The 26,371-nt window shown below is 40.6% G+C and overlaps 1 protein-coding gene and 1 long non-coding RNA gene across 8 annotated transcripts in view; one reads left to right on the top strand and one right to left on the bottom strand.

Annotated features, from left to right (window-relative positions):
- Positions 1–7,401, top strand: part of LOC128415449 (uncharacterized) — a 51,197-nt gene extending 43,796 nt beyond the window's left edge. For all 4 annotated transcript variants that reach the window (XR_008330969.1, XR_008330961.1, XR_008330959.1 and 1 more), the window contains exons 4-6: positions 257–384; positions 1,393–1,508; positions 7,148–7,401. This is a non-coding gene — a long non-coding RNA (uncharacterized LOC128415449). The remainder of the gene's footprint in view (positions 1–256; positions 385–1,392; positions 1,509–7,147) is intronic.
- The window catches only part of SCUBE2 (signal peptide, CUB domain and EGF like domain containing 2), a 46,759-nt gene continuing 24,295 nt past the window's right edge, over positions 3,908–26,371 (bottom strand). For 3 of the 4 annotated variants that reach the window (XM_053391596.1, XM_053391588.1, XM_053391578.1), the window contains 14 exons: positions 25,691–25,807; positions 24,275–24,397; positions 23,488–23,598; positions 23,039–23,125; positions 21,495–21,599; positions 19,923–20,081; positions 19,366–19,569; positions 16,101–16,271; positions 12,243–12,410; positions 11,106–11,267; positions 10,156–10,353; positions 6,744–6,896; positions 4,849–4,928; positions 3,908–4,208 (listed from right to left, as the gene is read on the bottom strand). In XM_053391596.1, the coding sequence (XP_053247571.1) occupies positions 4,056–4,208; positions 4,849–4,928; positions 6,744–6,896; positions 10,156–10,353; positions 11,106–11,267; positions 12,243–12,410; positions 16,101–16,271; positions 19,366–19,569; positions 19,923–20,081; positions 21,495–21,599; positions 23,039–23,125; positions 23,488–23,598; positions 24,275–24,397; positions 25,691–25,807 (1,991 nt within the window). In that variant the 3' untranslated portion in view covers positions 3,908–4,055. The remainder of the gene's footprint in view (positions 4,209–4,848; positions 4,929–6,743; positions 6,897–10,155; positions 10,354–11,105; positions 11,268–12,242; positions 12,411–16,100; positions 16,272–19,365; positions 19,570–19,922; positions 20,082–21,494; positions 21,600–23,038; positions 23,126–23,487; positions 23,599–24,274; positions 24,398–25,690; positions 25,808–26,371) is intronic. The other variant, XM_053391602.1, reaches the window with a different exon arrangement.

Genomic DNA, 26,371 nt, shown 5'->3' with positions numbered 1-26,371 from the left:
TGGAAGCAGCCTGTGCTTCTGAATACCAGTTGCTGAAAACCACAGGAGGGGAGAGGGCCCTTTTGATCATGTTCTGCTGCCCGATTGGCCACTCTGAGAACAGGATGCTGGACTAGATAGGCCATTGGTCGGATCCAGCAGGCTATTCTTATGTCATGTTATGTTATGTTTAACCAGTTATCATTGTACTGAATTTGTAGCTTTTTTTGGACCTACTATTGAAGAAACCTTCAATAGTCTTGTTTTCTTTACTTAGGTTCTTAAACTAGAAAGGAAGAGTCGTGCTGGATCAGGCCAAAGGCTCATTCATCCAACAGACAAGTTACCACGGGAACTAAAGAACTCTGGGAAATGAAAACTGTTGTGGGGAAAGATCTTCCTAAGGTGACTTTCACATTAGCCCCTTTACACTAGAATTGCCATCCTTTGTTCTCTCACTTTTTTATGGGGCATCCAGATAACACCAGTCAGCCCGTGCATTCCAGTATCTTCTGTGTTTTTTTGACACAGGTTTCTCGTGGCAAAACACGGTTGCAACAGCAGCCTATCTAACATGAACAGGATAGGACTATGGAGGCTTTTAGGGCTCATACTTTTAAACCTTTCCTAGACCCTTTTATTTCTTCCTGATTAGTGTAACTAGAATTAATTATCCCTTGAACGGCTGCTGTTAATTGCCCCTATGCCAGTTTCTGTTCTTGTGGGGGGTGGAGGCTTCAATTATTGGCTTCCTTTCCATTTTATATAGTCAAGTAGTTCTGTTTGGCTAAATTACCCACACCACAAGGATAGGGCATAACGGACAATTAACAGAGGGACCATTAGTAGGCTATTTCCAAATAATCACCCATCTTTGGTCTTCAGAAAGCAATATAGCTGGATGAACTTTCAAGGAAGACAATGGTAGTTAAAATTGCAGAGAATATTTGATTAAGAGGACTTACTTGGGAATATATGGGAAGTCAAACCTAGACTAATTGTTTGTGTGGAACCTTTTGTTTTAGTTCCACTTCTTGATAATTGTGGAAAAGCAATGCCTTGGCAGCACCATTAGGCTCTAGTGTAGAAGCAACCTAAAACTGGAGGTTGTTACTCCAGATAGCCTTGCCCTGCACAGAATGGTCTAATCCTAAATACAATCCATTGTAGCTGCTAGCCCCATACCCAATCCTCCCAAATTGTCTGTGCTTGTACACAAAGCCTTCCATCAGTATTGGCATAATCAAGTACTGCTGCTGTATTCTATTTATTTCAATGGAGTTTGCCCGGGAGAGCCATATGAGCCTCACTGACATGAAAGGCAGTTGTACACAGCAAGTGTTTGGTGAACTGCACTAGGGGTTGCCAGCTAAACTGGGGAAAATCTAGGCTAATGTGTTTCTGTACCTTTAGTTGCAGGTTGATCTGCAGGAATCGGCTGCTGGAGCTTTTCATGATGTGGAGATAAATGCCTTCACCTGATAACACCTGCCGATAAAACCACTGCTAAAGGTTTTACCACCACAGGGGTAAGTTCAAAACCTGGCAGCTCTAATTGCAGCCCTTATCAACACATCTAGGACAAGGACAGTGTATTCCTTTGTCTTGGATGAAGCTTAACAGTTACCTTCTCACATCAATGAGACCTGTCTATTATTTATTAGGAGCATTAGAAATGCTGGATAATTGATGACCTTCACTTCACTTCAGGAGTCCCCTCCATGCCACTTGAGACTAAATGGTCCCACAAGAACCTACCCAGGTACTGGAAGTTGGTGAAACTGTTGTTCTGTTGAGGGACCTTTTCTAAAAAATGAGAGATGTGGCCTATCCAGTTTTTTAATTCTAAAATTTCAGATGTTAAAATTAACTGGAAAATTGAGTACGGACAACTCATTCCGCTCCATGAAAAGTTCCATGTGGCAGTTAAAATTGTGATGATTGCTACAGCAACAGCAGGTAGCCCAGTATCTTACAGAACTAGTTTTCAAGCTGGATGCCACTAGCATTTTCCAGACTGTAAACTTAGGCCTACCTGTAAGCAAGTTCCTTTGGAAGTAAATAAATGGATAGACAAGGCTGGATGGGTATCCAGGAAACTTTCTATGGAACAGACTCAGCTGGAAAAAAAGAGAACAAATTTTGTTGCTACTTTGAGCTCAGTTTTGTGGCTGAATTTTTGAAAGACCCTGCTGCCTGGGAAAAGTTATTTTTGAATTATTATGAGCTTGCATTTGCCTGCATTACTTGTTTATTAAATGGTTTGTTTTTGCTTTACTTATATGCTGTTGTACTTTTGGATACAGTTATATTGAGGGAAATGTTGCTTGCTTATTCTTATTATTGTGAGCTGCTTTGAGCTCAACATCATTGCTTGAATAGCAGCATGCAAATATTAAATCAAAATCAAATCAAAGGTCAACAGTCAGTCCTGGAATATGATCCTTCCTCCTCACAGGTCTTGGGTGGTAGACCTCTCTTTGCTTATAGACAGCCCATTCTCTTAATATAAAGCTAGGTGTCTCCTACGTTAGCCCTTTCCACTGGAATTGCAGTGTGTACACACCCTCATTTTTGTCCCTTTCTCAATTTGATTCCAGTACGCATGTTAAAATGCAGGCTTGTTTGTCACAAAATTGATAACGCTGTAAAGAAAGGCCCTATTCATATATTTACACACGTGCATTGAAAGAGGAATGGGGCTGCTCTGCTCTTGTGTGCCCAGAGTCCTAGTGAGGATGTCTGAAGAGGAATCCCTACTTGAAAGCAGCTGTAGGATTTCCTCTTTGCGTATGCACACTTGATGTTCAGAGGTAGGGCTAGGTCAGGTGAGGGGGGGTGGCTAGGGCCAGCAGCACAGCCCCACTTCTAATTCAGTGCTTCAGTGCCCAACCTGCGTGTAATACATTGGGAGGGCAAAAGTAAGGATTTGCAATCCAGGAAGTAGCAGGTTATATTAGAGCTCCCCCCTACAAACATTCATCACTCTCAGATTCACAAACAACATAAAGCCAGGTAAGAAGAGATTTCAATTAAATTAATGGCTTTGTGTTTATATAGCAAATATCTGGTAGAAGGGCCTTTTTCTTCTAGTCAACTATTAAAAAAACCCAAACAAAAGCTGACAACAAGTGTATTGTCACAAGAAGAAAGCTCACTGACTCTTCTCCCCTCTCCAATGTTTGAGTGCTATCCTTGTTAAACTAGTCCTGGGAGACATCATAATAGAAACTGCTTAGTTGTACTTTTAAATTGATGCAACTTGGTGCCCTCTTGTGGGAAATTGAGGGAAGATTTCTACAATTCAAGAAAGCTGCTCAAATCATAGGTAAAGGTAAAGGGACCCCTGACCATTAGGTCCAGTCGTGACCGACTCTGGGGTTGCGGCGCTCATCTCGCTTTATTGGCCGAGGGAGCCGGCGTACAGCTTCCGGGTCATGTGGCCAGCATGACTAAGCCGCTTCTGGCAAACCAGAGCAGCACATGGAAACGCCATTTACCTTCCCGCCGGACCTATTTATCTACTTGCATTTTGATGTGCTTTCGAACTGCTACGTTGGCAGCAGCAGGGACCGAGCAACAGGAGCTCACCCTGTCACGGGGATTCGAACCACCGACCTTCTGATCGGCAAGTCCTAGGCTCTGTGGTTTAACCCACAGCGCCACCCACGTCCCGCGCTCAAATCATAGGACCAATATTATTATATATAGAAAGGAACAAACCGCTTGCAACCTTCATTCATAACTACTAGTATATCAGGGATGGTCAACATGGTGCCCTCCAGGTGTTATGAACTTCCATCAGACCCTGCCTACATAGCAAAAGGTTAGTTGATGGTAGGAGTTGTACTCCACAACAGCTGGAGGGCACCATGTTGGCTACCCCTGCAGTAAGTAATGTAATGGCAGAAAATAAAACAGATGGCAATGAAATAATTATATTTTTAATTAAAAAAAATTTACACACTGTATACAACTGACTGGGCAGCTTCCTGAAAATTTCCCCATCTTAGAGAATACAAAACAAATCTGCTGTACGGTCAGTAACTTTTTAAGTTTTCAAAATATAGCGTTCACTATTTGTAAGGCCTCAAAAATCTGGAGACTTTAGAGCGCAACAATCGAATAAAAGACCTTGGAAACATCTCTCTGGACTCTTGTGCTGTGTACTTGAAGTAGTTCTGTGGGTGTGCCAAGACATCAAACAATGCCTTTATCAGCTTCTTATCCTGAAAGTGTAAGAAAGAACTCAGTTGTCATTTAATATACTGTAGTTTGAGAAAAAATTAGTGCAAGCACAATTCTTGGTCCAGTTTCTATTACATATTAAGGTAAAGGACCTTCCTATTAGCACTTTCCTGTACTTCAAAGTGCAACCCACCAAAATGCTAAGGCTTAGGCCAAGTTACCCACATATCATTGCTATCATCATTCCTGTGCTTCCAGAAGGCATGTATGATTGCTAGGCAATTACTAATGCTCAAGTTCACAAGTTAGAAACATCAGCATTTGCCATCAGCACTACTATTAGGCAGCAGGCTGAGACAGCAGCTTCAGGTAGCCGATTTACGGCAATATTAATAGGTAGCATATTGTCAGTTATTTAACATGTTTACTGCATCAGTTATCAACATATCTTGAGTCAACATTGCCTCCACCACTCCATTCAGACTAGTTTTAGTTCTTGGGGAACAGAGCGATAGCAGCATGTTGCTTCTTGTTTGGGAGATATGCCTGCTGATCCTCCTCCTGTTTAGCTTCCTCTCTGTCACAGTAGATTGTAAACAAAGCATTAAAGCTTTAATTTCACAAACAGCAGTCACTCATGAATGGATGTTTTCTTTCAGGAGATTAACTGAGCAAGTTTACCTTAAGGATCTCTTGATGATTTTCTGATGCATACAGTCTACCATCTCTGACTATGTCTTCTATTAGTTCCTGATAATCCTCTGTTGGAGACACACACACACGACTTGCAAATATTCATTTGAGTTACATCAGCAGCACATACATGTATCTCTAGGCTGAACAGGAGGGATACTTACTACTCCTTTTGGCAAGTCACTCTGTTAGCATTTCCCATTCTTTGGCTGAAAATGCTCCCAAACAGAATGTACTCATGCATTTGCATGTACCCATCTATAACCAAGACTACAATTTTCAGATTACCAGATTTAATACCTATTCTAAACAGCCTTCAAGTAACAAACTATACTGTTCAGACAAAGAGAAAGTGTTCCATACCTGCCTACTATTACTTTATATACTCGAGTATAAGCCAACCCAAATATAAGCCGAGGCACCAAATTTTACCACAAAAAACTGGGAAAACTTATTGACTCAAGTATAAGCCAGTTCACCACACCACAAACCTTGTGGTGACGGCAGCGGAGGAGGAAGAACAAGCAGCCCAAAAGAGCTGCTTTTGGGCTGCTCACTCCTCCTGCTCCGCAGACAGCAGCAAGGGGGGAGGAGGAGGAAGGAACAGCCCGAAAGGGATCCTTTTGGGCTGCTTGTTCCTCCTCCACTACCTCTGCCGCTCGCAAGAGCACGCATAGGAGCCTGGTTGGGAGAGGCGCAGCGCAGCGCCTCTCCCAGCCACATCTCCTGTGCCTGCCCTTGCAAGAGGCCAGCAGCGGTGGAGGGACAGGTGGCAAGAAAGGGCTTGTCCCTCCACCGCTGCCTGCCTCACTCGAGTATAAGCCGAGGGAAGCTATTTCAGCATAAAAAATATGCTGAAAAAGTCGGCTTATATTCGAGTATATACGGTAATCAGTCCATGGCAGAAATCATAAGCAGCCTTGGAGACATATATAAATGCTGGCTATGTGGCAAACTTCAAATACAGCTTTGCTAAATAAATCTACTCTTTATGTTAAAATCTGCCTACAACACTCCTGCTCCCCCCCCTTTCACTTTTTTGTATAATAAACAAACAGCATTTACTATTTTGGTATCAAACGTATTAGCCTGTTTCCACTGGTGTGTTTTCAGGATGGAAATCAGGTTTTAAAAATGTGGAACAAATCCTGTTTCCAGCTAAGGAGGGTGGTTAAGTTTCCACTGACTGGCAGCAAAGCCAAAGGATTTAGGCCTTTAAGTGCTTCACTTGCAGGCCTTTGGAATCCATCATGCCATAATCACATCAGATTATTACCCCAGGGTAGCTTGGAATAATTGCCAAAGAGATCGGATGTACAAGGAAGATGAAACTTCCAATTTTCTCTGCGTCTGCCTGAAACACTGATTAGTCCCAAATTCAACTTCAAAGTAGAAACTGTGAAGCCATTTGTACCATTATGAGAAAAGACACTTCTTGGGATACAGCAATAAACCAGTTACAGCTTTCCTAAATCAAAAAATAAAACCTACATTGCAGCAAAGCAACTTGGAGGTGTTCAGAGCCTAACTTGTCTCAAATACACAAATATACAATTTTGTGTTAAAATGTGAACTGGCACATAAAAGACAAAATCTGATACAATTTGAGAGTTATACCCCCCAACAGACGTCTGTGCCCCACCCCTTACCATCTCCAAAATATTTTCACATTTCATCTCATAAGGGACATGGTTAATACCCATGTTAATTTGTGTGGAAGCATGTCCTTACCTGACACAAAAAAATTCACTTATATAAAATATTCTACCTATATAAAATGTTGATATCCCCTACTCCCAGACTTTGAGATGGAAAGTAAAAACACAAATTTACACATTGAAACACGCACACTTTAGTTCCAGCAGTTTTTAAGGTTTCCTTACCATCGTATGTTACATAAGGGACCTGGAATCCTTTAGCACTATTTCCTTCATTGGACTTGAACTGGACCCAGAGCTTCTTAGACCTGGAAGTGAAAGCTATAGGGCGTTCGTAGGTTTGACAGGTTTCATATGTGGTCACAGAATTGGAGGAAGCTTCAAAACAAAATGGACAAAAGGAAGGTATCAAACACCTGTTAGCTTAGGATTTTTCTTTTGAACAACAAAATACTTTTCTTTTATTCTCTTCTCACCAACCCACCCAACTATCTACCATCACCCCAACATGAATTGCCCTGAAGTTTTCTTTCTGCTTCTCCATTGCTAGGATCCATCCTAGCAAAGGGCAGATTATATACTTGATGGCTACATGTCATACCCTAATATGTCCCTCCCATTACTTCCAGATGGTTTAAAAGCATTGTGGGACAATGTTTCCAGGGAGCTGCCACCTCCAGCCTAGGAACAACACCCTCACCATATGTTGCAACAGAAAAAGCTAGTGAGTGGGATATCTCAGTGAAGAAAGATGGACCATGCCTCAACACTGGAGCACTGAGCAACTTTCCAATTCTACTGAGGTCCTATCACAAGTCTATGGTTTTGCTGACAATCTGACAATAAATACAAATAAAAAAATAAAACGTACATTTCAAACACATTACATCTCTAAATTTGATGTGATTTTTAAAAGTATTTTCACTTCTTCTATGTTTTAAAGTACTGTGATTTTTTCTTGATTTTATCATTTTATGCATTTATTTATTTATTTATTTATTATGTTTGTATCCTACCCCACATCCATAGATCCATAGTTCACAACATAAAAATACAAGATAAAAAACACAAAATTAATATAATAATAATAATAATAATAATAATAATAATAATAATAAAAATCTGCTTTGAGGTTTTTTAAAAAAAACCAAGCAGCATATAATTTTTTTAAAATAATAATAAACTAGCTCATTGCACAAGGGAAAGAGAACACTAAATCCTTTTTTGTTCAGTAGCAAAACCTATCTCAAGCACATGCTTAATGCCCTGCTTTGTGGGTTGCATAGAAGCTAAGAAACTGAACAAATCTTCTAGATAGAATATTGACTCTGCTTTGAATGTGCTATGCGGCTTTTGCCAAGCTAATTTCTCTCAACCCAGTTCTCACCCATTCTACAATACAAGAGGAATAATAATAATTTTTAGTATGGAGGAAATAATAAAAATGCAGGGCTTTTGTTAAGATTGCAACTAAATAAAGCATGTGAACACCTTGGGCAACTGAAAGCGAAATATAAGTGTTTATTATTAAAGGTAGTATTAGAAGGAACAGTACAGAAATGGTGGTATAATAGAATTCAGGTTTGCAATCAATATTCCTGTTTCAATGCACCATAAGAGAACCTTTGGCTCTGTTGAGGTCATTGGCAAAGCACACGTCAAGATTACACTCCAAAGATACAATTTGGCTCCATAAACATGCTATTTTTAGCTTTTAAAGATCTATTGCCTAGGAGCTGTGCCAAGCCATCAGCACAAGAAAATGAAGTGTTGCATCAACAAGAACAGGCCCAGCATGTAGCAAGCCATGACTGAAGCAGTAAAAATATATTATTTCCAAACTCACTTAATTCAGCAGGAGTAAAATCTTCTACGTCTCCCTAAATGCTTAGATTACTAGCTGAGTACAGTACATTCTGAAAGGCTGCTCTTGGTTGTGTATATGAAACTTAGTTAATGCCAAAAACAATGGCATTGTTTTTAGTAAGTTATACTAAGGCTGTGCATTCCTGCTGCAGGTGTCTGAAGCTGTGCACACATGACATTAGCCACAATCCACCTCTCCTTTAGTTTCTTGAGAAATACTGTTTGATGCATTTCTCCTCAAACCAGCTTCCATTCAGTTTGAAAACAGAAGCCACTTTCACTCTGCACATTAGCTGAGGTGTGAAACTTTGAAACAACTGTTGCACAAGCACAGATCACAGCTTCATGAATAGGAGTTGGGGAGCTGCATGCATAAGGAAACCAAAGAGGTAAATGCCCCCTCTGGTGTGCAAATGCAGCATGAAATGCTGCGCGCGGGGGGGGGGGAGCTAACGTGTACATAGCCAAAGTATCCCCCTTGAATGGAAAGGCATGCTATCAGTGCTGTAAGGCCACTACATTTCAGGATCTCCTGAGCTCAACAAAACTAGTGGCAGCAAGAAGCTGGTGGATTGAAAGCAGCTACAAGCATGGAGAGCGGGGGACCATTAGATTTGCAAAGGCTAAATCAGGCATAGGCAAACTCGGCCCTCCAGATGTTTTTGGCCTACAACTCCCATGATCCCTAACTAACAGGACCAGTGGTCTGGGATGATGGGAACTGTAGTCCCAAAACATCTGGAGGGCTGAGTTTGCCTATGCCTAGGCTAAATAGTGGGAAATTGCTGCCAAACACAAATATGTACGAGTGCTTAAGGGGTTACAACAATAGAGCTGGATTCCTAGACTCAGCTAGGTCATGTCCCTTCTCCAAAGAGGGAGGAAGCGAAGCCTTCTTTTCCTGTTCCCTTTCTCTCCACAGCTTGTAACTGAATGTTTTTATCCAAGACTATTCTGCCTGTGTTCTCCTTGCTGCTGCTTGAATAAATGCATGAATCTGACCTTTCGAATGTTTTGTAACATTTAAAGCATTTAAAACTTACTTAACAGAGTATATACAGTATATATAGTCTGTTCAATGCAAAGGGTGGTAGAAAGAGGGAACCATTTCACAAAGCGAACTAAACTGGATTTGCAAAAAGTTTAACAGCCTACATTCCTAACACTTCACTGTGCTGCTTGACTTGGTGAGTTTAAACTCTGCTACTTGGAATTTCCGCTGGAGACTTAATTTAGCCCTGTATTTTGAATTCAGGCACCCCAATTCTTTTGTTATTCACCCCACACACATAAGTCACAGGGATTCTTATTTTTCTTCCCACATGAACCATTCTACAAAAGCAGTCATTTTCAATGGTTGACTCTGCTTGCTGCTGCCAAAAGCCCATTCATCTTAGGACTTAGTGGTCTTGTGACTGCAGCCATCAGCAGATCATTTGCTCTCTGGCTCCACTCAACCAGCTGGCAGATGTACACCCCAGGAAAGGCAAGCATGTTTGAGTAAAAAAATAAGATGAATTCCCTACCTCCACCCTATAGTTCCCCACTAAATCTAAAATATGTCTGATCGGTGGTGTGTGGGTGTGTGTGTGTGGGTGTGTGTGTGTGTGTGTGTTTCACCCATAATGGCTGGAATTTATTGTTACAAAGGCTGTTATACTACAGTTTAGAGCTAGATTTTCACGGGACTTTTGGCACAGACAAAATGTAGCAAAGATCCATCAGGAGAAATACATTCATATACCTGACATGGAAACCTAGTTTAACTTACAGCTTTTTCTCATCACCAGGTAGTCTCCACATTCATCTTCTATTGGCAAAAATATTTCCGGAACCACAATCAGGATGCGGCGTTTAGGAGGAGGATTTATACTCCAAGTACATTCTGTGTTTGCAGGATAATTTCCAGGATAGTTTGGGGATTCAATGTATCCAGTAAACTCTCCAAGCTCACCTCCACAGTGCCTGTCTGGAAAAAAGGAAATATGTTACCCATAGCCAGGGCAGAGGGGAAAGCAATATTCACACCTGTGCAATGCCACCAGCAGCAATCACAACTGATACAATTACGTTGGCTACTATCTAGGAATCATGCATATCTTTTATTCCTTAGACCATTTTTCTTGAGTAGCTGCTTCAAGATGACTTGAAGATGACAAAGGAGCAAAATCCATATACAGTACAGCTTTGTCTGTGGAAATAAATGACAGAAAAAGCAGGAAATTGGTATTATCTGGGAGGCATTTACAGCTGCCTTTTCCAACCTAGTGTCCTTTCAGATTTTTGGACTACAACTCCTATCAGCCCCAACCAGCATGGCAAATGGTCACGGACAATAGGAGTTGTAGTTCAAAACATCTGGAGGGCATCAGTTCTAGAAAGGCTGGTTTAGTGGTTAGAGAAAGCCTGGCCCGGAAGAATTGCCTTACGGCCTAGAACTTGGCACAACTGAAGCAGAGGCTGTTGGAGAGGACACCAACAGCTCCTTCCTATGTCCACTGATAAGGGCTACTTGGAGACTGACACCAAAAAAAAGCAATGAAGTCAGGTTAGGAAAGCCTACGTCCCAAAGCAGGATATGGCTAGCAAAGAGTGATTGCTGTTGGGTGGGGATATGGCTTCTGCTCACTTAAGGAAAGACCAATAGCATCTATCCCCACTGCAATTGGTACTAGGTCCTTTCATTCTGGACTGACTACAACATACATTATCAATATTTACCTTTGCAATGAGTTACATTTGTTGATCCATCATAATCAGTGGTTGTGTTTCCAGGGCATGAAATGCAGTAATTCTGTCCAAACTCAGGCTGGTATGTTCCAACAGAGCAGCGGATACAACGATGTGTTGTAGTGTTGTAGAAATGACCAGGTGAGCACTGCACTGTAGAAGAAGGTGAACAAGCAACATGCTACAATAGCTTTGGTAAACTGTGACATGATTAACTGCAGCCATTCCACTGAATGACATTTCATCCAAGACTAATTTTCTGCACAGAAAAAATGCATACATCTGACATGCACACTGCCACAGATGAAGAATGTATATGCTAATTTCACTTGGGAGTTCACACTGTGGGCATCTATCACTTAGCAGGAAGTTTCAGTGCATGTCGAATCTGGCAAAATAAATATGTATTCACCACACAAGAAGGTATATGTGTGGTGTGTGCATGCAATTCCTTTAAGAAAGTGAAGTCCATATAGGTAGGGCAGGGTTAGAGAACCTACGGCCTTGACTACAACTCCCCAAATTCCCTCCCATTGTTTATGCTGGCTAGGGGTGCTGGGAGTTGGAGTCCCAACAACATCTGGACAGCTTCAGGTTTCCCACTTTTGATAAAGTAAAAAGTCCTGAGGATTAGTCTATCCTGCTTGAATATGTTCTTTCCAATTAGTCCCTGCCCAACAAGCACTTTGGGCCATGTGTATGAATGGAAAAGGGAGGACTTGCTTCCAGCATGCTTTGAGTGATTTCCAGCTGCTCAGCCCCACTCCCTTGCCTCAGAGCTCAGCAGCAGCTCTGCTACTTATCAGAGTGAGGCCTAAAGGTGATACCAAGGTCCACGGCAGGAAATGTCACCTGCTTTGCACAGTGGCAGTATCGTAGCCAATGAAGTTATCTAAGGCACGGCTATTGCCACCATGGCAACACCATGTTGTTCCTGACACTGGATGTGAATGTGAGTTTTATTGTGAGAATGAGCACTTCTTCTGGCTATTAAACAAGATCAGTATTCTAAGTAATAGAATAGATCTCCAACTTTCATATTTGCAGTTGAATGGAATGCTTTCACCGTTAAAAGGTGGAAATGAAAAGTGTGGTTGCCTATGTTCCTCGTGCATCCTTGGTTCTTACCTTTAGTCTCACAATTCTGAAACACTGTTGCACCGGTAAGTTTTGTCATCAAACCTCCACCACAGGTAAAACAAGATGTTCGACCTGGCTCAGGCTGATATGTCCCCAAAGGACATGCAAGACAAGGCTTAAATCCATCAACTGAGTATTCACCTGGTGAGCACTGTCCTGTGGGAGAGGGGAGAGAATATACATTACTGTAAGCCAGAGGTTTTCAACCTTTTTGATTCCACGGCTCCCTTGACCAACTGCATTCTTTCTGTGGTACCCTGTGGGGCTCAGGAGCCCAGTTATGTCTCCTCTTGCCTGCAGAGCTGGCAGCCTCTCACCCTCAGCCTCCTCTCCTTGGGAGTCCTCTGGGCAGCTGCAGCTGCACCCCACCCCAGTCTCTGAGCTGCCCCACCCAAGAGAGGTGCCTTCTCCTACTGCCCCACAGGGGCCTGGGAAGCACCCCCTGGTCAGCCCCAGAGGCACCATTCACCTAGGGAGCTTGTAGCCAGGGTCACTGCAGCAAACAGCTGTGCAAGCCTTTGGGATGCAGAAATGCAAGAGGGCATCAGAGGAGGGATGGAAGGAAAGAGGGACAGAGGCCAGTGTTAGTCGCAACACCCCTGACCATTCAAGGCACCCCAGGGTGCCACAGCACATTGGATGAAAACCACTGCTATAAGCCATGAATTTTTTGGCAAGCCTATAATATACTGGAGCCTCAGTTGGTGGAAAGTCCTATTGCAAGATAGAAATTAAAAATCTGAACTAAATGCAGTTAAAATAAAAATAGGAACTTGCAGCTAAATAGGTGTCATAATCTGGCCACTGACATGCATCCAATTCTGAGAGTTACCTAATCCTGAAATGAGAAATCAGCAGTTGCCATTCTATTACATTGTAGATCCATAGCTAATTCTTGTATTTCTTTTTAGAAAGTACTAATAACTTTAGGATGTTCCATTAAGGCAAAATCCAAATCCAACCACTTAACTGACTACATTGTGAATTTATCCTTCCAGAAATGGAAAGTCCAAATGCAAAGAGAAAATGCAGGGTTTTCATGATAGTTGAAAAGCCTCCTTTTAGAGTCTGTAAAACACACTTCTGAACTAAACTGGCATTACTAATCAAAGTATTAGAAATGCATTCACTTTCCCATGGGTACAGCACCCACATACAGAGGAATTCTGTCAGGCAAAATAGGGCCCAGTGCCCCCACTCTCCTCCCCACCTGCACCCAGGCACCACAACAGGTTACTAGGAAGAATAGGACCTCTTCATGTACCTTTCATATCCCCATGCAACATAACTTTCAGACACAGTCATGGAATGTCTAATAAGCCATGTAGAAAAAATTAGGTCCAGGCCCTATCACTGAGCCTTTAGTATTATTTCCTCCATTCCTAAACTGCTTTGGTACCGATATACTATACAGACCGAGCTAACCTACTGGAATTGATTATATACACATATCCATCATCTGCAGCTTCTTTATGTAAATCTCCAAGCAATATGTCTTCCAAACTTGCAGCAAGCTGATTGCCATGGCAGGCCAAATGATTAAAACTGTTCTGCAAGACATGGGATTACTGCTGCAGCTGTTTGGCTAAGCTGTGAAGTTCTGTCCTTTTAAAGAGCTGGTAAAACTAAAGCTGTTAGTTTTGGTTTATAGCTCTGATAAATCACTTCAATGAATGGTTGTTTTTGTTAGGGGGGGGTTAAATTGGCCCTGGCATCATTTCAAGTTATTTAAGTTTGCAGCAAATAAGGCATTAACTGGTCGTGATCAGGGATGAGGAATTTTGTTTACAGCTAATGAACTGAGTTTAATAGGGAGTGCCGCCTTGGCTTCTGAATAAAGAAGAAGCATGGAGCTGTATGCGCTTAATGCACCAAGGAAGAAAGAAAATTGCATGCTTAAATACTGACCCGTAGGTCATGACATCAAAAACCCATTTTTCCCCCTCCAACACTTTTTCTTTTGAGGTTGTAAATATAGCCAATGCATGTTACATACAAGTTTGAATGCTACAGAGCTGTTAAAATGTGAACTATCTAATGGATATGGATTTCTTTTGTTCTGTGATGAGAGTTTTAAGACGTGCCACATCACCTACCAATATCCATTTGCTCTATCAATAAAGAGGCAAACTACATTATCCTAAAACATATTGTAGAAAATTTCTGGAGACTACTATACAGTGGCACCTTGGGTTAAGAACTTAATTCGTTCCGGAGGTCCGTTATTAACCTGAAACTGTTCTTAACCTGAAGCACCACTTTAGCTAATGGGGCCTCCCGCTGCTGCTGCGCCACCGGAGCACGATTTCTGTTCTCATCCTGAAACAAAGTTCTTAACCCAAGGTACTATTTCTGGATTAGCGGAGTCTGTAACCTGAAGCGTATGTAAGCTGAAGCATATGTAACCTGAGGTACCACTGTACTTTGGAGTAGAGAACTTCATGACTGACCGCATCTCCTTGCCATAAGCTCCCAGGATCACAGAAATTTAGAATGCCACAGAGAAACATTTTAAACAAGCCTTCCTTTCTCTTATTAATAATAATTGGTGAATGACCTTTTTATCCATAATATATTAAGTATATATAAGCACAAGAAAAATATATAAATAAAAATACAGAATTTATCACTACTGTAGCTCTTCAAATATTTATGCTAAAAAATTTTCCCAACAGAAGGAAGTGCCTTCTCAAAACCAAATTCAGGTCTGTGATCCTCCTATATAAAAGGATGCAGTTTTATTTATACAAAGGAATCCTGAGCTCCCTTAATATAATAGAGCTTGCTCATTTCCCCTAAGTGCAACATTCCAGATTCTTATTAACCAACTTTTGACATCAGACACAGTTTGATCTTTTCCAGAGTCTGGGCATGCATACATACTGGCAGCCACAATTAAATTCTGAATATATTTTTTCTTCCTGACTGCTCCCTGGATATTTCCTACAAGCAGAACTTCAGGGGAATTTGGTAATGCAAATCTTGCCATTGTACAAATAATGTAAGAAAATCAGTAATTATCTTAGGAGAGCTGAGAGGTCTTACAGGATCCCCTTTCCTCTATTCTATTTTATATTCCTCTACATTCTTTATAATCAAACTGACTCATATGTGTTAAGGTATGACAAAGAATCATAGATGTGGGAGGTCATCTAGCCCAAATCTCTGCCAATGCAGGAAATCTGCTGCTATAGCATCATTGGTTAGCTACACTTTAAAACAATGTTGACATAAATGTATAAACTGTATAGGAGAATATTTTATCATTGCCCACATTTCTATGTCTGGCAAAAAAAGAGAGAAAAAGCGAAAGGTCTTATTCCTCTTAGTAAACTACATTTTCCAGATACAGAATGTTGCACAGATTACAGTGTCTGAAATATCGTAAAATATTGGACAAATTTAGATTAATGGAAACTGATGTGCTATAGCCAGCACGGGTCATCTTCCTTCTGTCTAAGACTGTTCCTTAGTTTTCTTTTATTTCCACTTTCCCCCAAACTGGTGCAAGAATCTGATACCGAACTGATCAAAGAAGCATATGGCAAGGATGTACTGGAAGCTGGCAACTTTACCTCTCTTCAGGCTGCATTTCCACGTTATCTCCAGATGCATCAGTGCAAACAACACTGGGAAGGCGAGTACAGTAATGAAATGTATCCACACCCATATACATATTGATCGCTGTCTACACCAAACCTGCATACACATGCAGCGCAGACACTGTCCAGACCAATGTAAACATGGCATGTGAGAAAAGAAGGCTGAACTAATGGGTGCTTTCAAATCATACCAAGGAGGAAGAAGCAATAGTGTTCATGACTCTGTAAGGTGTAACATCCTCACCTCCACATTCAGATATACTGTGAGCTCCAGCTGTTTTTTGGTTTCCAGGATTCTGTGGGTTTGGGCAAGGTTCACAAGTTATTTGGCCTTCATTGTCTTGGTAAGTTCCATTCGGACATAGAATGCAGCTTTCTCGCTCCCCATCGTAATATGTTCCAACACTGCAGCTAGCTGAGAAGAGAAGAGAAACTGTCAGCAACAATGAATCGGTGATCATCTATGGGATGGATGAAAATGGGGATACCAGAAGGCAGAGAATTGAGTCCCATTATTTTTTACTTTGGGATGTTTTTTTCATGGTCATATTTAGGGTCAGGAAGTAAATTTTCTGTCTGGTCACATACAGGGGAAGGCTTCTGCTTTCCCTATAAATAGAAAAATTGACCCTCAAGTAAAGGCTTGATCATCTGTTCTGTTTCAAGAAGACTGCTCTCAGGTTTTTAACAACCATCTACAGAAACCCAAATGGATTGTCCTACTTTGTGAGGGGTTGGCTTACATGGACTTTAAGTCTTTTTGCTCTCTGATTGTGGCAGAACCATAGGTCAGTGAAAATGTTTCAAGTTAAATAACTGGTAACAGGACTGATTCATAAACTCCTCTTCTCTGGGATAATTATAGCATAGAATACTTGGCTAACTAGACTACTGAAGTATAAGGCAACTTCCTGTTTAATTTCACTTCAGTGAAAGGAAGTAGAGTGACCCTCTCCCACCAAAATCAGTGGGATTTCAAAGTTCTTTGACTAACTATCCACAAGCTACTGTCTGGGCTTTTGCATATTTAATAGTTTGAACAGAAGCAGCAGAAACAATCTCTCATTGGTATGTTTGGGAAAGAGACCTAAAATTGTTTGTTTGTTTGTTTAAATTATTAGTACCCCGCCCATCTCCTTGTCTTACTCCTCCCCGCCCCTCAAAATAAGGACTATATATTTCTGACCATTCTTTGCAGAGTTATGTATCCTATCAAAGGACTGGTTCCCAGTCAGATAGTCCTCAGATAGTTCTTTCCATGGCTGTAAAATATAACCCTTTCCATCTCCATCCTATTAAAAGAGACCCTTATGCAGCATTCATTAGAATGGCCACACTATAAATGAGCTAAGTCTTTTCAGAAATATTTAAGGTCAATGCTTGCTTGTGAAACTCTATCATGTGTCCAGTTCCCTGAAAATCAAAGAGTGGGTGTGTCAGTGTGCACATTTTTAAAGCTACTGAAGCACAACTGATCACTCTGTATGGAGCAAAAACTGAAATAAAAATGTCGCCACAGCCTTAAATGCTTCTGTACAAATATTAGTTTAAAAATTAAGCTGCAAAGTTTTAGTCCCACAGAATAAAGCACAAGGTGTGCCACACAGTACAAAAAAAGTCTGTTTTCACAACAAAGAGCAACGACTTGGAAATAATGGCACTACATCAAGGATTCAGCAAGCTTTCTTTGCCTGCTTTTTATTTCCCCACAACCTGCTTGTTTTCCTTCAAATGAGCTGAAGAACCATTTGCCTTCAGCAGGATTCATTCCTATAACCACTGTCTTTGTTTGTCTTCAGTGACCATTAAAATCCTTTTCTTAATCACTGCAACTCTTTGAAAAAGTGAAAGCTATTCTGATGCAAAAGAAAGAGGGGGAGAAAGGCAACTCCAGGGAGCCAGGAATAGTAGTTATAAGGACATTTAAAGGCTCTTTCACTCTATTCAATACTTTTAGCCTTTAAGATTTTGATGCCATGGACAAACTCTATAGTGTCTCCATGATGGAAAAAGGTGAGCCTCATAAAAGAGGTCGTGATCCACAACTAACTGTTCCCCTAAGAGCCATGCCCTGACTTTATAAGAAAAACACAAAAACCCGATGGAAACTTATTTCTAAGCAGCCCTCTGTATTGTTTTAGGATCTTTTTGTGTTGGTGTTTATTGGTTCACAAGCTGTGGTCATATGGGTAAATTATGCGCATTAGGAGTTAGGTCTTGAGTCTATTATTCCTTAAGCAGCAGGTTGGCAGAATAGCCAGCTATTTATCTCTGGTTTGGAAAATTTATTCCCCTCTCCCCCAGCACCTCTTTCAAGATCTTTTCATTTGAAAGGAAAGAAAGTTGCAAGATGTTGGGAATCAGATACACGGAAAAAAACAGCAGGGGGGGGAATTTCTAAACAGAAAGTTCTTTGTGTCACTTTTTCTTCTTTTTAGGAAAAATAAAACTGAGCCACAGTGAAAGTTAATGTTCTTTTGGTGAAGTGTCACTTTATATGCTTACAGTACAACAAAGACTGACTGAAAGACGCATTTGTGCCCCATAACACAATTTTTAAAAAATCAGCGCTGATGATGGAAGTTAAAATCAAACAACATTAAAATGCAAACACTGAAAACACCATCCTAACAACATTATAATATAGATAATAAAACCTAAAATAACAGCATCAGATTTACTAAACATTTAAAGTCTGTGCAAATGCCTAATGTGTGCTTCACATGCCTATACTTGCAACAGTTAACAACTTACTGTGTGAAGGGGAGATTCGTTTATGAATATAGAGAGGGTAAAAACTGGGAAACACTTGCGCTTCTAAATTTATGGAGTTCAGAAGGATACAAATACAGCCTAGTCACACGGTTTATTAGCCCTCATGCAGCCAGCCCACTGGATGCCACAGCTGAGCATTACAGAAATGAAAAGGAAAGAGTCACCCTGAGTCTTGTGCTCACACACTTCCCCTGCCATCTCCCCTGCAATTGGCCGCAATGAGGACTTTAGCAGAACTTATTCTCACTTTCCACTAATCCTCGCTTGTCATGTTGCACAAATCAGAGATTGTGGTTTAATATATGACTCGTGGTTTGAAGATGGCTTGCTCTGAAACTGACTAGAATTTGCAGTTTGAAAAGTTTCTGATCCATACATAAGGTCATATGAGGTTTTATGGAAAGTGAAGTTAAACACTGTTGAAGCTCACCTCTCAGCTGTGCAGGAAGGGAAAAAAAGAGGAAGGTAGAAATGTGTGAGCCCAAGACTCATGGTGGCGTCTTCCTGCTAATGCCCGTAAAGCTGAATCATGGTTTCTTTTTCCTGTCTCCACCCCACTTGGGTTATCTGTGCCCACAGCCAATCCAAGTGAGGTTTCCCCGCTCAGCACTTTGCGAGACGCTCCACTCTGGTGGAATTCCACTGCGCTGCATCACCAGACTCTGGTCTTTCTTAGCTTTCTGTCACCGTTACGTACGCGTTAGATCAATGCATCTTATCACATCTGTGCTCACCACATTTGTTGCCCACATGCCTTTGACCCAGGCCACAGACTTCTTGTGTTTCCAGCACCCTGGCAGACTTCCTGGCCACATCATGATTCACACCAGACAGGCGAATATGGAATTGTTCTTTATTGATCACCTTCCGCAATGTTCTAATTGCTTTACGAAGTCTTTTCTCAGTCCTCTTACGTGCACAGCTCAGATTGCATGTTTCTAGAAAGGTACAGGTGGTCGCGATCAAGAGCAGAAAGCACTAAAGTGCAACAATACTAGATTCAAAAGAGTTGTCAGTGCAATAATGGTAGACTATTAACTATGGCAATACATTATTCTGTGTTAAACTTTTCAATATACCCAAAACAGACAGCAATTAAATGGTGAACATCTAGTGATAGTAGCTTTCTGACCATAGGGGAAATGAATATTAAAGCTTTAAAACAGGAGATACTTTTTTCTTTTTGCATGAAGGTGAAAGTGAAAGAGAGAGAAATCAAGGAACAAACTGCAATAAAGCTCCCTCAAACCCATAATCTTTCAAATGTATTGTGGGTTCCTTTCCAACCAACCTGTCACCTCCTTTTGGTTTGTTTCAAGCTCAAAGTCTGCAGATATAAACATTTCTCTAGCTGCCTTCAAGCTGCTGAGGTCTCCAAGAGTTCTCTTGCCAGAACTGCACGTCAGATTTACATAGTAGAAGTTCTTCTCCATTACTGAATTATGTTTCTCTGTGTGAAGAAAATTAAAGGAAGCAAGAGCCATCTATGCTGTAGGGCCTTTCTAAGGCTTGATAAATGTTGCCGAGAAAATGTTTATGGGGCTGTATGATTCATTCCAGATGCTAACAAACGAAAAGCAACTGCACTCGATGGTGTATGGTACAGTCTGGTATTTGGACACATTTTCTATTTTATTAGACTAAAACCAGTGCCAAGGTCTTAATGCTGCCCAAATTAGTTTATTGAAAATTAGCTCCATTGTTCCTTTTACACGCTTAAACCAGCTATGACAAAGCTCTACACCATTAAAAGTTCAAACTTGGACTGCCAGGACCTCAGTCAGTTTGCTACTAGGAAGATTTGCATGGCTATAGTTCTAAGCATTTGCTCACATATTGTGTTTCTTTTAAGAATGAAAGGAAACGTATCCAGGTGGCCCTAGGCTTGTGATTAGGTACCATGTCTGGGAGTCCAGACATTTACTGCGTCACTTGTCAGCAAACTAATCTGGAAAAATTTACAGCGGCACCTCAAACATGGGCTGAGCTGTGTACCCTTGCATCAACAAGAAATCAAGTCAGTCTAGATGTATTCAACACTTTTCCTGGTGATGCACATACATAATCACTAGCCTTTGGGACAGATCCCATTTAGACTGCCCATATGTCCCCCTTCCCCCTTAATTGCCCTGTAACATAACTTGATAGGTAATCTGAAGTTCTCCAGCCATGGTTCTTTAAGCTGTAATGCTTTCTAATCTTTAAGCCTTCCCCATTACACACCTGATGTACAAGCACACATTCTGACTGCAAAGGTTCCTGTCTATTTTGCACTCTTGCCATGGCCCCCATTCTCTTTCGTCTTGGACTCAAAAGTCCATTTCTTCACCTGACCAATATCGGTCAGGGCAGCCTTGCTCCAACCCAGTTACTGACATTAACACTGTACCATCCCTCACGCAGCCTTGCCTATGACTGGCTACAGAAATTATTGTAGACTATCAAACTATAGAAAAATTATCTTAAACTCCTCTCATTGGATTCTTCTGCAGCTGAAGCTATTTTCAAACTCGGATCACCTTAGGCTATACATGTGTTCAGTTCCATGATGGGTGTTGGCTCCATATCCCACCTGGCACCTAACAATGGGTTATTAGGTGAGGAGGTCTGAAGCACCACATAGCAGCAGAAGTGAAAGGAGGCCTGGACCTGTCCTATGGCCCTACCGTTGGACAGAGCGGTTGCAGGGAAGCAGAATAATATTGTTCTGACTAATCATGTATCTATAGTGCATGATCATGACCAAACATTACCAAGGTCCTTCAAAAAGTAACCACAACTACACATCACACACCACTGGGAGCCTCTAGCATTTACTGATCTACAAAATTAAGCCGTTTTAATCACGCATATTCATCCATACCTGGTATTATATGATGAAGGGCATCTTGAAACATCTTACTCTTTCTCAAGTTACATTTTCCTTCATTAAATTTAAAGGTTACGCTTGTCCTGATGGTAGAAAGATCTTCAGGAAGAAACATTAACATTGTTACTTTCCTATGCAAGGACGTAAAACCAAGCAGGTAACTCAGGTGGCTTTCAAACACTGCATCATCAACACTTTGAAAATAAAAAGTGACCACCTGCTTCTCTCTCCAAGAGAAAGAGCTTTCACATAAAGTCAAAGCAAAGCAATAAGCAGTTTGTGGAATGCTCTTTCCAGGGAAGCTCACCAGGTGCCATCATTATACATTGTTAGGCACCAGGGGAAAATGTTCCTCTTCAACCAGGCCTTTGGCTGATTAACATTCTATGTCCTTTTAAAAGTGTTTGGAGGGTCCTTTCTTTTTTTCTTCGTTTTTATTATGTATTTTTGTGTTTTTATTTTGTATTTTTATGCTGCAAACTGCCCTGAAATCTTCAGATGAAGGATATTTTAAAACTTAATAAACAAAGACAAAATTTGCAATTCATCTGCTCCACTAATGCCATATGAATACTATTCCTGGCAACTGGTAGACTGTATAGCAGCATCCCTAATGCATTTAAAAGCAGAACCATCCCTTCTACTTCTTATTTTCATGTGTGAATGCTGTTGCTTTTGGATCCAAAGCCTACATAAATGAGGGATGTATCACCAGGCTTGGGGAAAATCCCAAAGTTTGCAGAACTACAAAAAAACTTTAGGGGAGAACTATGGGTTATGTTGGGGTGGGAAAACAGCTTAACAAGGACTGAGTGTGCTTAATGGCCATGGGATGCTAATTGACAAGTGGAGCATGGAGAACAAAAAATGGTAGCAATGACAATCCTGTAGGACTGAATAGGAACACGTTTTGTTAAAGGTGCCACTTGTGAACTCTGCCTTACACTGAGCCACACTAATGATCCACCTAGACCAGCATTGTGCGTCCTGAGCACAAGTCACTGCCAAAGACTGCTCTCCAAACCCTGCTAACCTGAGATGATTTTACAAGAGATACCTATGAATGAAGCTGAGATCTTCCCCTCTGCCACTGAACTATGCACTGTCTTCAAGAATCTACAAAAGGCTACTCTAGTTTGGTTGCCCTTTTTAACAAAACAGCAGCACAAAACTTGGGTTGCAACATTTATTCAGTTAATTGATTAAAAACCTTAGGATCAGTTTTAAAAAGTGCCCCCGATTAACTGGGAAGCAGATTTTTTCCCCCAAAAAATTGCCAATAAAAGCACTTGCAGAATCCAAGGTTGGCAGTGCCATCTTAAAAAACACCCCCTTTTTTTCCCTTACAAGGAAATACCTCTTCTATGAGGGTACCTGCTACAATAAAGGGAGTGTTTTCTTCATAACTGTTTTATTCAGATGCAAATTTAGGCAGATTAGTAAATTAATTGACCACAATTTCTTTAATTAAGCAGAACCCTTAAAAGATATAAACCAGCCCAAGCCCAACATGGAAAAATATATAGCAGATAATTTACCTAGAGCAGTTGACTCACTGGCATTTTGTTTTTTTTTCTTAAGTGGAGAAGGGCTGCCACATTTTATATTGTAGGAATCTTCAAGGCCTAAGAGACAGATCATAAAGCTATACAATAAAACAGAAACACATACTAGAATACTACTGAAATCTACTCCTGGAAGCTCAGTCCAGTTTCTGAATAGACTCTCAAGCTTACAGTACTAAGGCACAAGTGACGCATCACTAAGTCTAGAACGCATATTTATTTATTTTGAATATTTTGTCTGCCAAGTGATTTTCACAAGGGAAATCTGGTATAAATTCATGTAGCAGGAGATGAATACTACAGAATGTGCATATGGATAGTGGCATATGATTTAATGAATATTTCCAGAATTTTTTAGGGTTTCTATTCTTTTACTTAGAAATAACAACAACAATATAATCACTGTGTTCTGCATGACTTACCAGAGGTCAGATGAATGTCAGAGGGGCAGATTAAAAAACACCTATTGCTTCCATCAGTCTTAATGCAGTGCAGAGATATTTTGGGTAAACTGACATCAGGCATGGACCTTTCTATAGGGCAAAATACAGATACACACAGGAGAAGAAAACTAATGACAGATATGGTTCTAAAATGCAAATGTGAAGCTATGCATGGCACAAAATCAATATTGATGAAGGAGGAAGGCACAAACAGTATATATACATTTCCTCTTTTCTATAAAATACTGAAATTGTTTTTTTTTTAATGCAGGCAACCGCAAAAGGAAAAAACAGCCCAGATTAAAAGCACAGGAAAGAAAGCATCAAAGACCTGAAAGTATCTCCTGTTTTGTTTTGTTTTTAAGCCAGCTTTGACAGACAGCCATGATGGCCAGTTAGAAACAAAATAGTACTGCAGGCTGAAGACATACAATAGATTTTTCAGAGGACTGGCTGCAATTTGAAAGATGGATCACTGCTCTTAGTATCACACTTTCACCTCATGGTAAGCAGATTCTAAAGATATTTGACTGCTTCAGAAACCTGGTTCACCAGATGCAACGGTGAGATAAAAGAAACATGGATGTATGATAAGAGAAGTGTACTCTCTTTCAGATCACTTCCAGCTCTTAAAAAGTACTGTCTGTCTTTGGCCGTGATAATGCAGATCCACACTGCTGTGAGCAATGGATCATTGTTACCAAAATTGCTTCAAATGTGTAGGAAACCAAAGTTGCAAAAACCATTGGGGGCTCTTGAATCTTACCAACACAGTCCTTTTTGTTCCAGTGTAATTTGTGGCCAGCATCACAGTGGCATTCATAATCCCCCAGTGTGTTTACGCAGGTATGTTGGCAGCCACCATTGTTGATGCTACACTCGTTGACATCTATGGCAGAATGGGGCGGACGGAGAGAGACATTTAACCAAAAAATTAGTGCAGTTCCTACTGTGCTCAGCATAGAGTAGCACATGCAAAACTACTGCTGGGTACAATAATACATTCACTATGCTGGGGGTAGCCAATGCGGCACCTGCCAGATGTTGCTGGATTCCAGCTCCACCCATATCCCTCACCATTGGCTATGTTGGCTGGGAGATGGAGTCCAACAAAATCTGGAGGGCACAAGTTGGCTACTGCTGGACTATGGTATATATAGAAAGTGTGGCAAGATCTCTCTCTCTCTCTCTCTCTCTCTCTCTCTCTCTCACACACACACACACACACACACACACTCTTAATTGTAAGCTTGTAAAATTCAATAGAATTTTGGGCCAAATAAGTGAGCTTAGTTCTGAAGCATAGGGAACCTAAATATGTATATATTTTATTTTATTTTATTAATCACCCTTTCTTCTAAGAGCCCAGGGCATAAGAACCCAGGATGCATAGCACAAGATAAACAACAAAATACATTACTAAACAAAATGCATACAGAACTAAAATATTACAAAATAACAAATGTCAAAACCCAGACTCATGATTTGTCTTGCTCTAGATAAACCACAAGCCGCAACCAATGTTTCTTATTGGTTTAGAGCGGGTGTTTGACTGGAGCAAACCAGAAGTCTAGGTTTGGACAACATGCTAAGCCAAACCATGACTTAACTCACAGCAGAAGAGCCAGAGGTGGAGTAAAGTGTCACGGTTTGGTTTAATGTTATGTCGGGATCAAAATAAAATGACTTGAAGGCCCAGGCTTTCCCCACAGGAACATTTTAAAACCATACGAGACTGTAAATGATTTACTTAGCTTGTCAAAGCTACGTCTACGTATTTCGGTTAGAAAAAACTAAATTACAAACATAATCTGTTTTTTGAAACCTTTTTGAATTAGGGCTAGCCTTGGAGGTAGCTACCGTGCATAATACCTGCTGAAACCTATGGGCGTTTTGCAGGCAGCCATTCTGCAAAACCTCTCTCTTAGTACCCAAGTGTGGAATGCAACTGTTTGTTCTAATAGACATAGTTGCTTTCCAGTAAAAGTGAGAAGGAAAAGTTACTTCAGCAAAAGTATGATAAATACACAGTTAGTAGTTTTCTGCTTCAAACTGACCAAAAAGGAGAAAGGCAAACATCTGAAAAATCTGCAGCACTGGGTTTAAAACCCACATTTCCAATTGATGTTAAAGATAGCACAAGCAATAAGCATGCCAGCAAGAACTTTATATATACACTCACCTCCACAATGTGTGAAGCCATAGAGTGTGTATCCTTTGTTGCAAGTACACTCAAAAGTGCCTGGATGATTGATGCATATATGGTCACATGTTCTTTCAAATGTACATTCATCAATGTCTGCAATTTTTAAAGGGACACTTCATTATTTCACTTTATGATTAGGAGACATTTATATACTAGGAAAGCTGGATGAAAAGAAAAGTACTGGATTTTTTTGAAAAAGTACTGGATTTTAAAACACCATGAGGCAGTTAGTATATCAAATGTGGCAAACCAAAGAGTAGAACTGCTGTTCAAGTGAATTCTTATGCTTTTTTAGACCACTGAAAACATTTTGTTATAAGGTAGCTGAGACCAGGCAAAGAGGAAACAATATTTATCAAGCAATACTTAACTTTCCTTCTTCTTTTTCCTACTGACTTAACAACGGTATAAAACATTGGTCTACTGATTAAAATGCCACTGACTGCAGAATAATAAAGTGGTTCTTTGTATCTCTGGGCAGGCAAAATATAGTAAGTCGATAGCCAGCAGGTATTTTCTAAAAATAGAGGTGTTGGAACTTGAGGTTCTTTAAAAACTTTCCTTAGCCAACCAACCTTCCTAATAATCCAAGCAGGGAGGAGACAGTAAGGAAGGAAGGTGCAGTTGCTCAGAGGAAAATAAAAAAGTAGTATTTTT

This window comes from Podarcis raffonei, chromosome 1, assembly GCF_027172205.1.
Source record: "Podarcis raffonei isolate rPodRaf1 chromosome 1, rPodRaf1.pri, whole genome shotgun sequence".
In the NCBI taxonomy this organism is placed as follows: Eukaryota; Metazoa; Chordata; class Lepidosauria; order Squamata; family Lacertidae; genus Podarcis; species Podarcis raffonei.
This window is presented reverse-complemented; position numbering and strand designations above follow the sequence as displayed.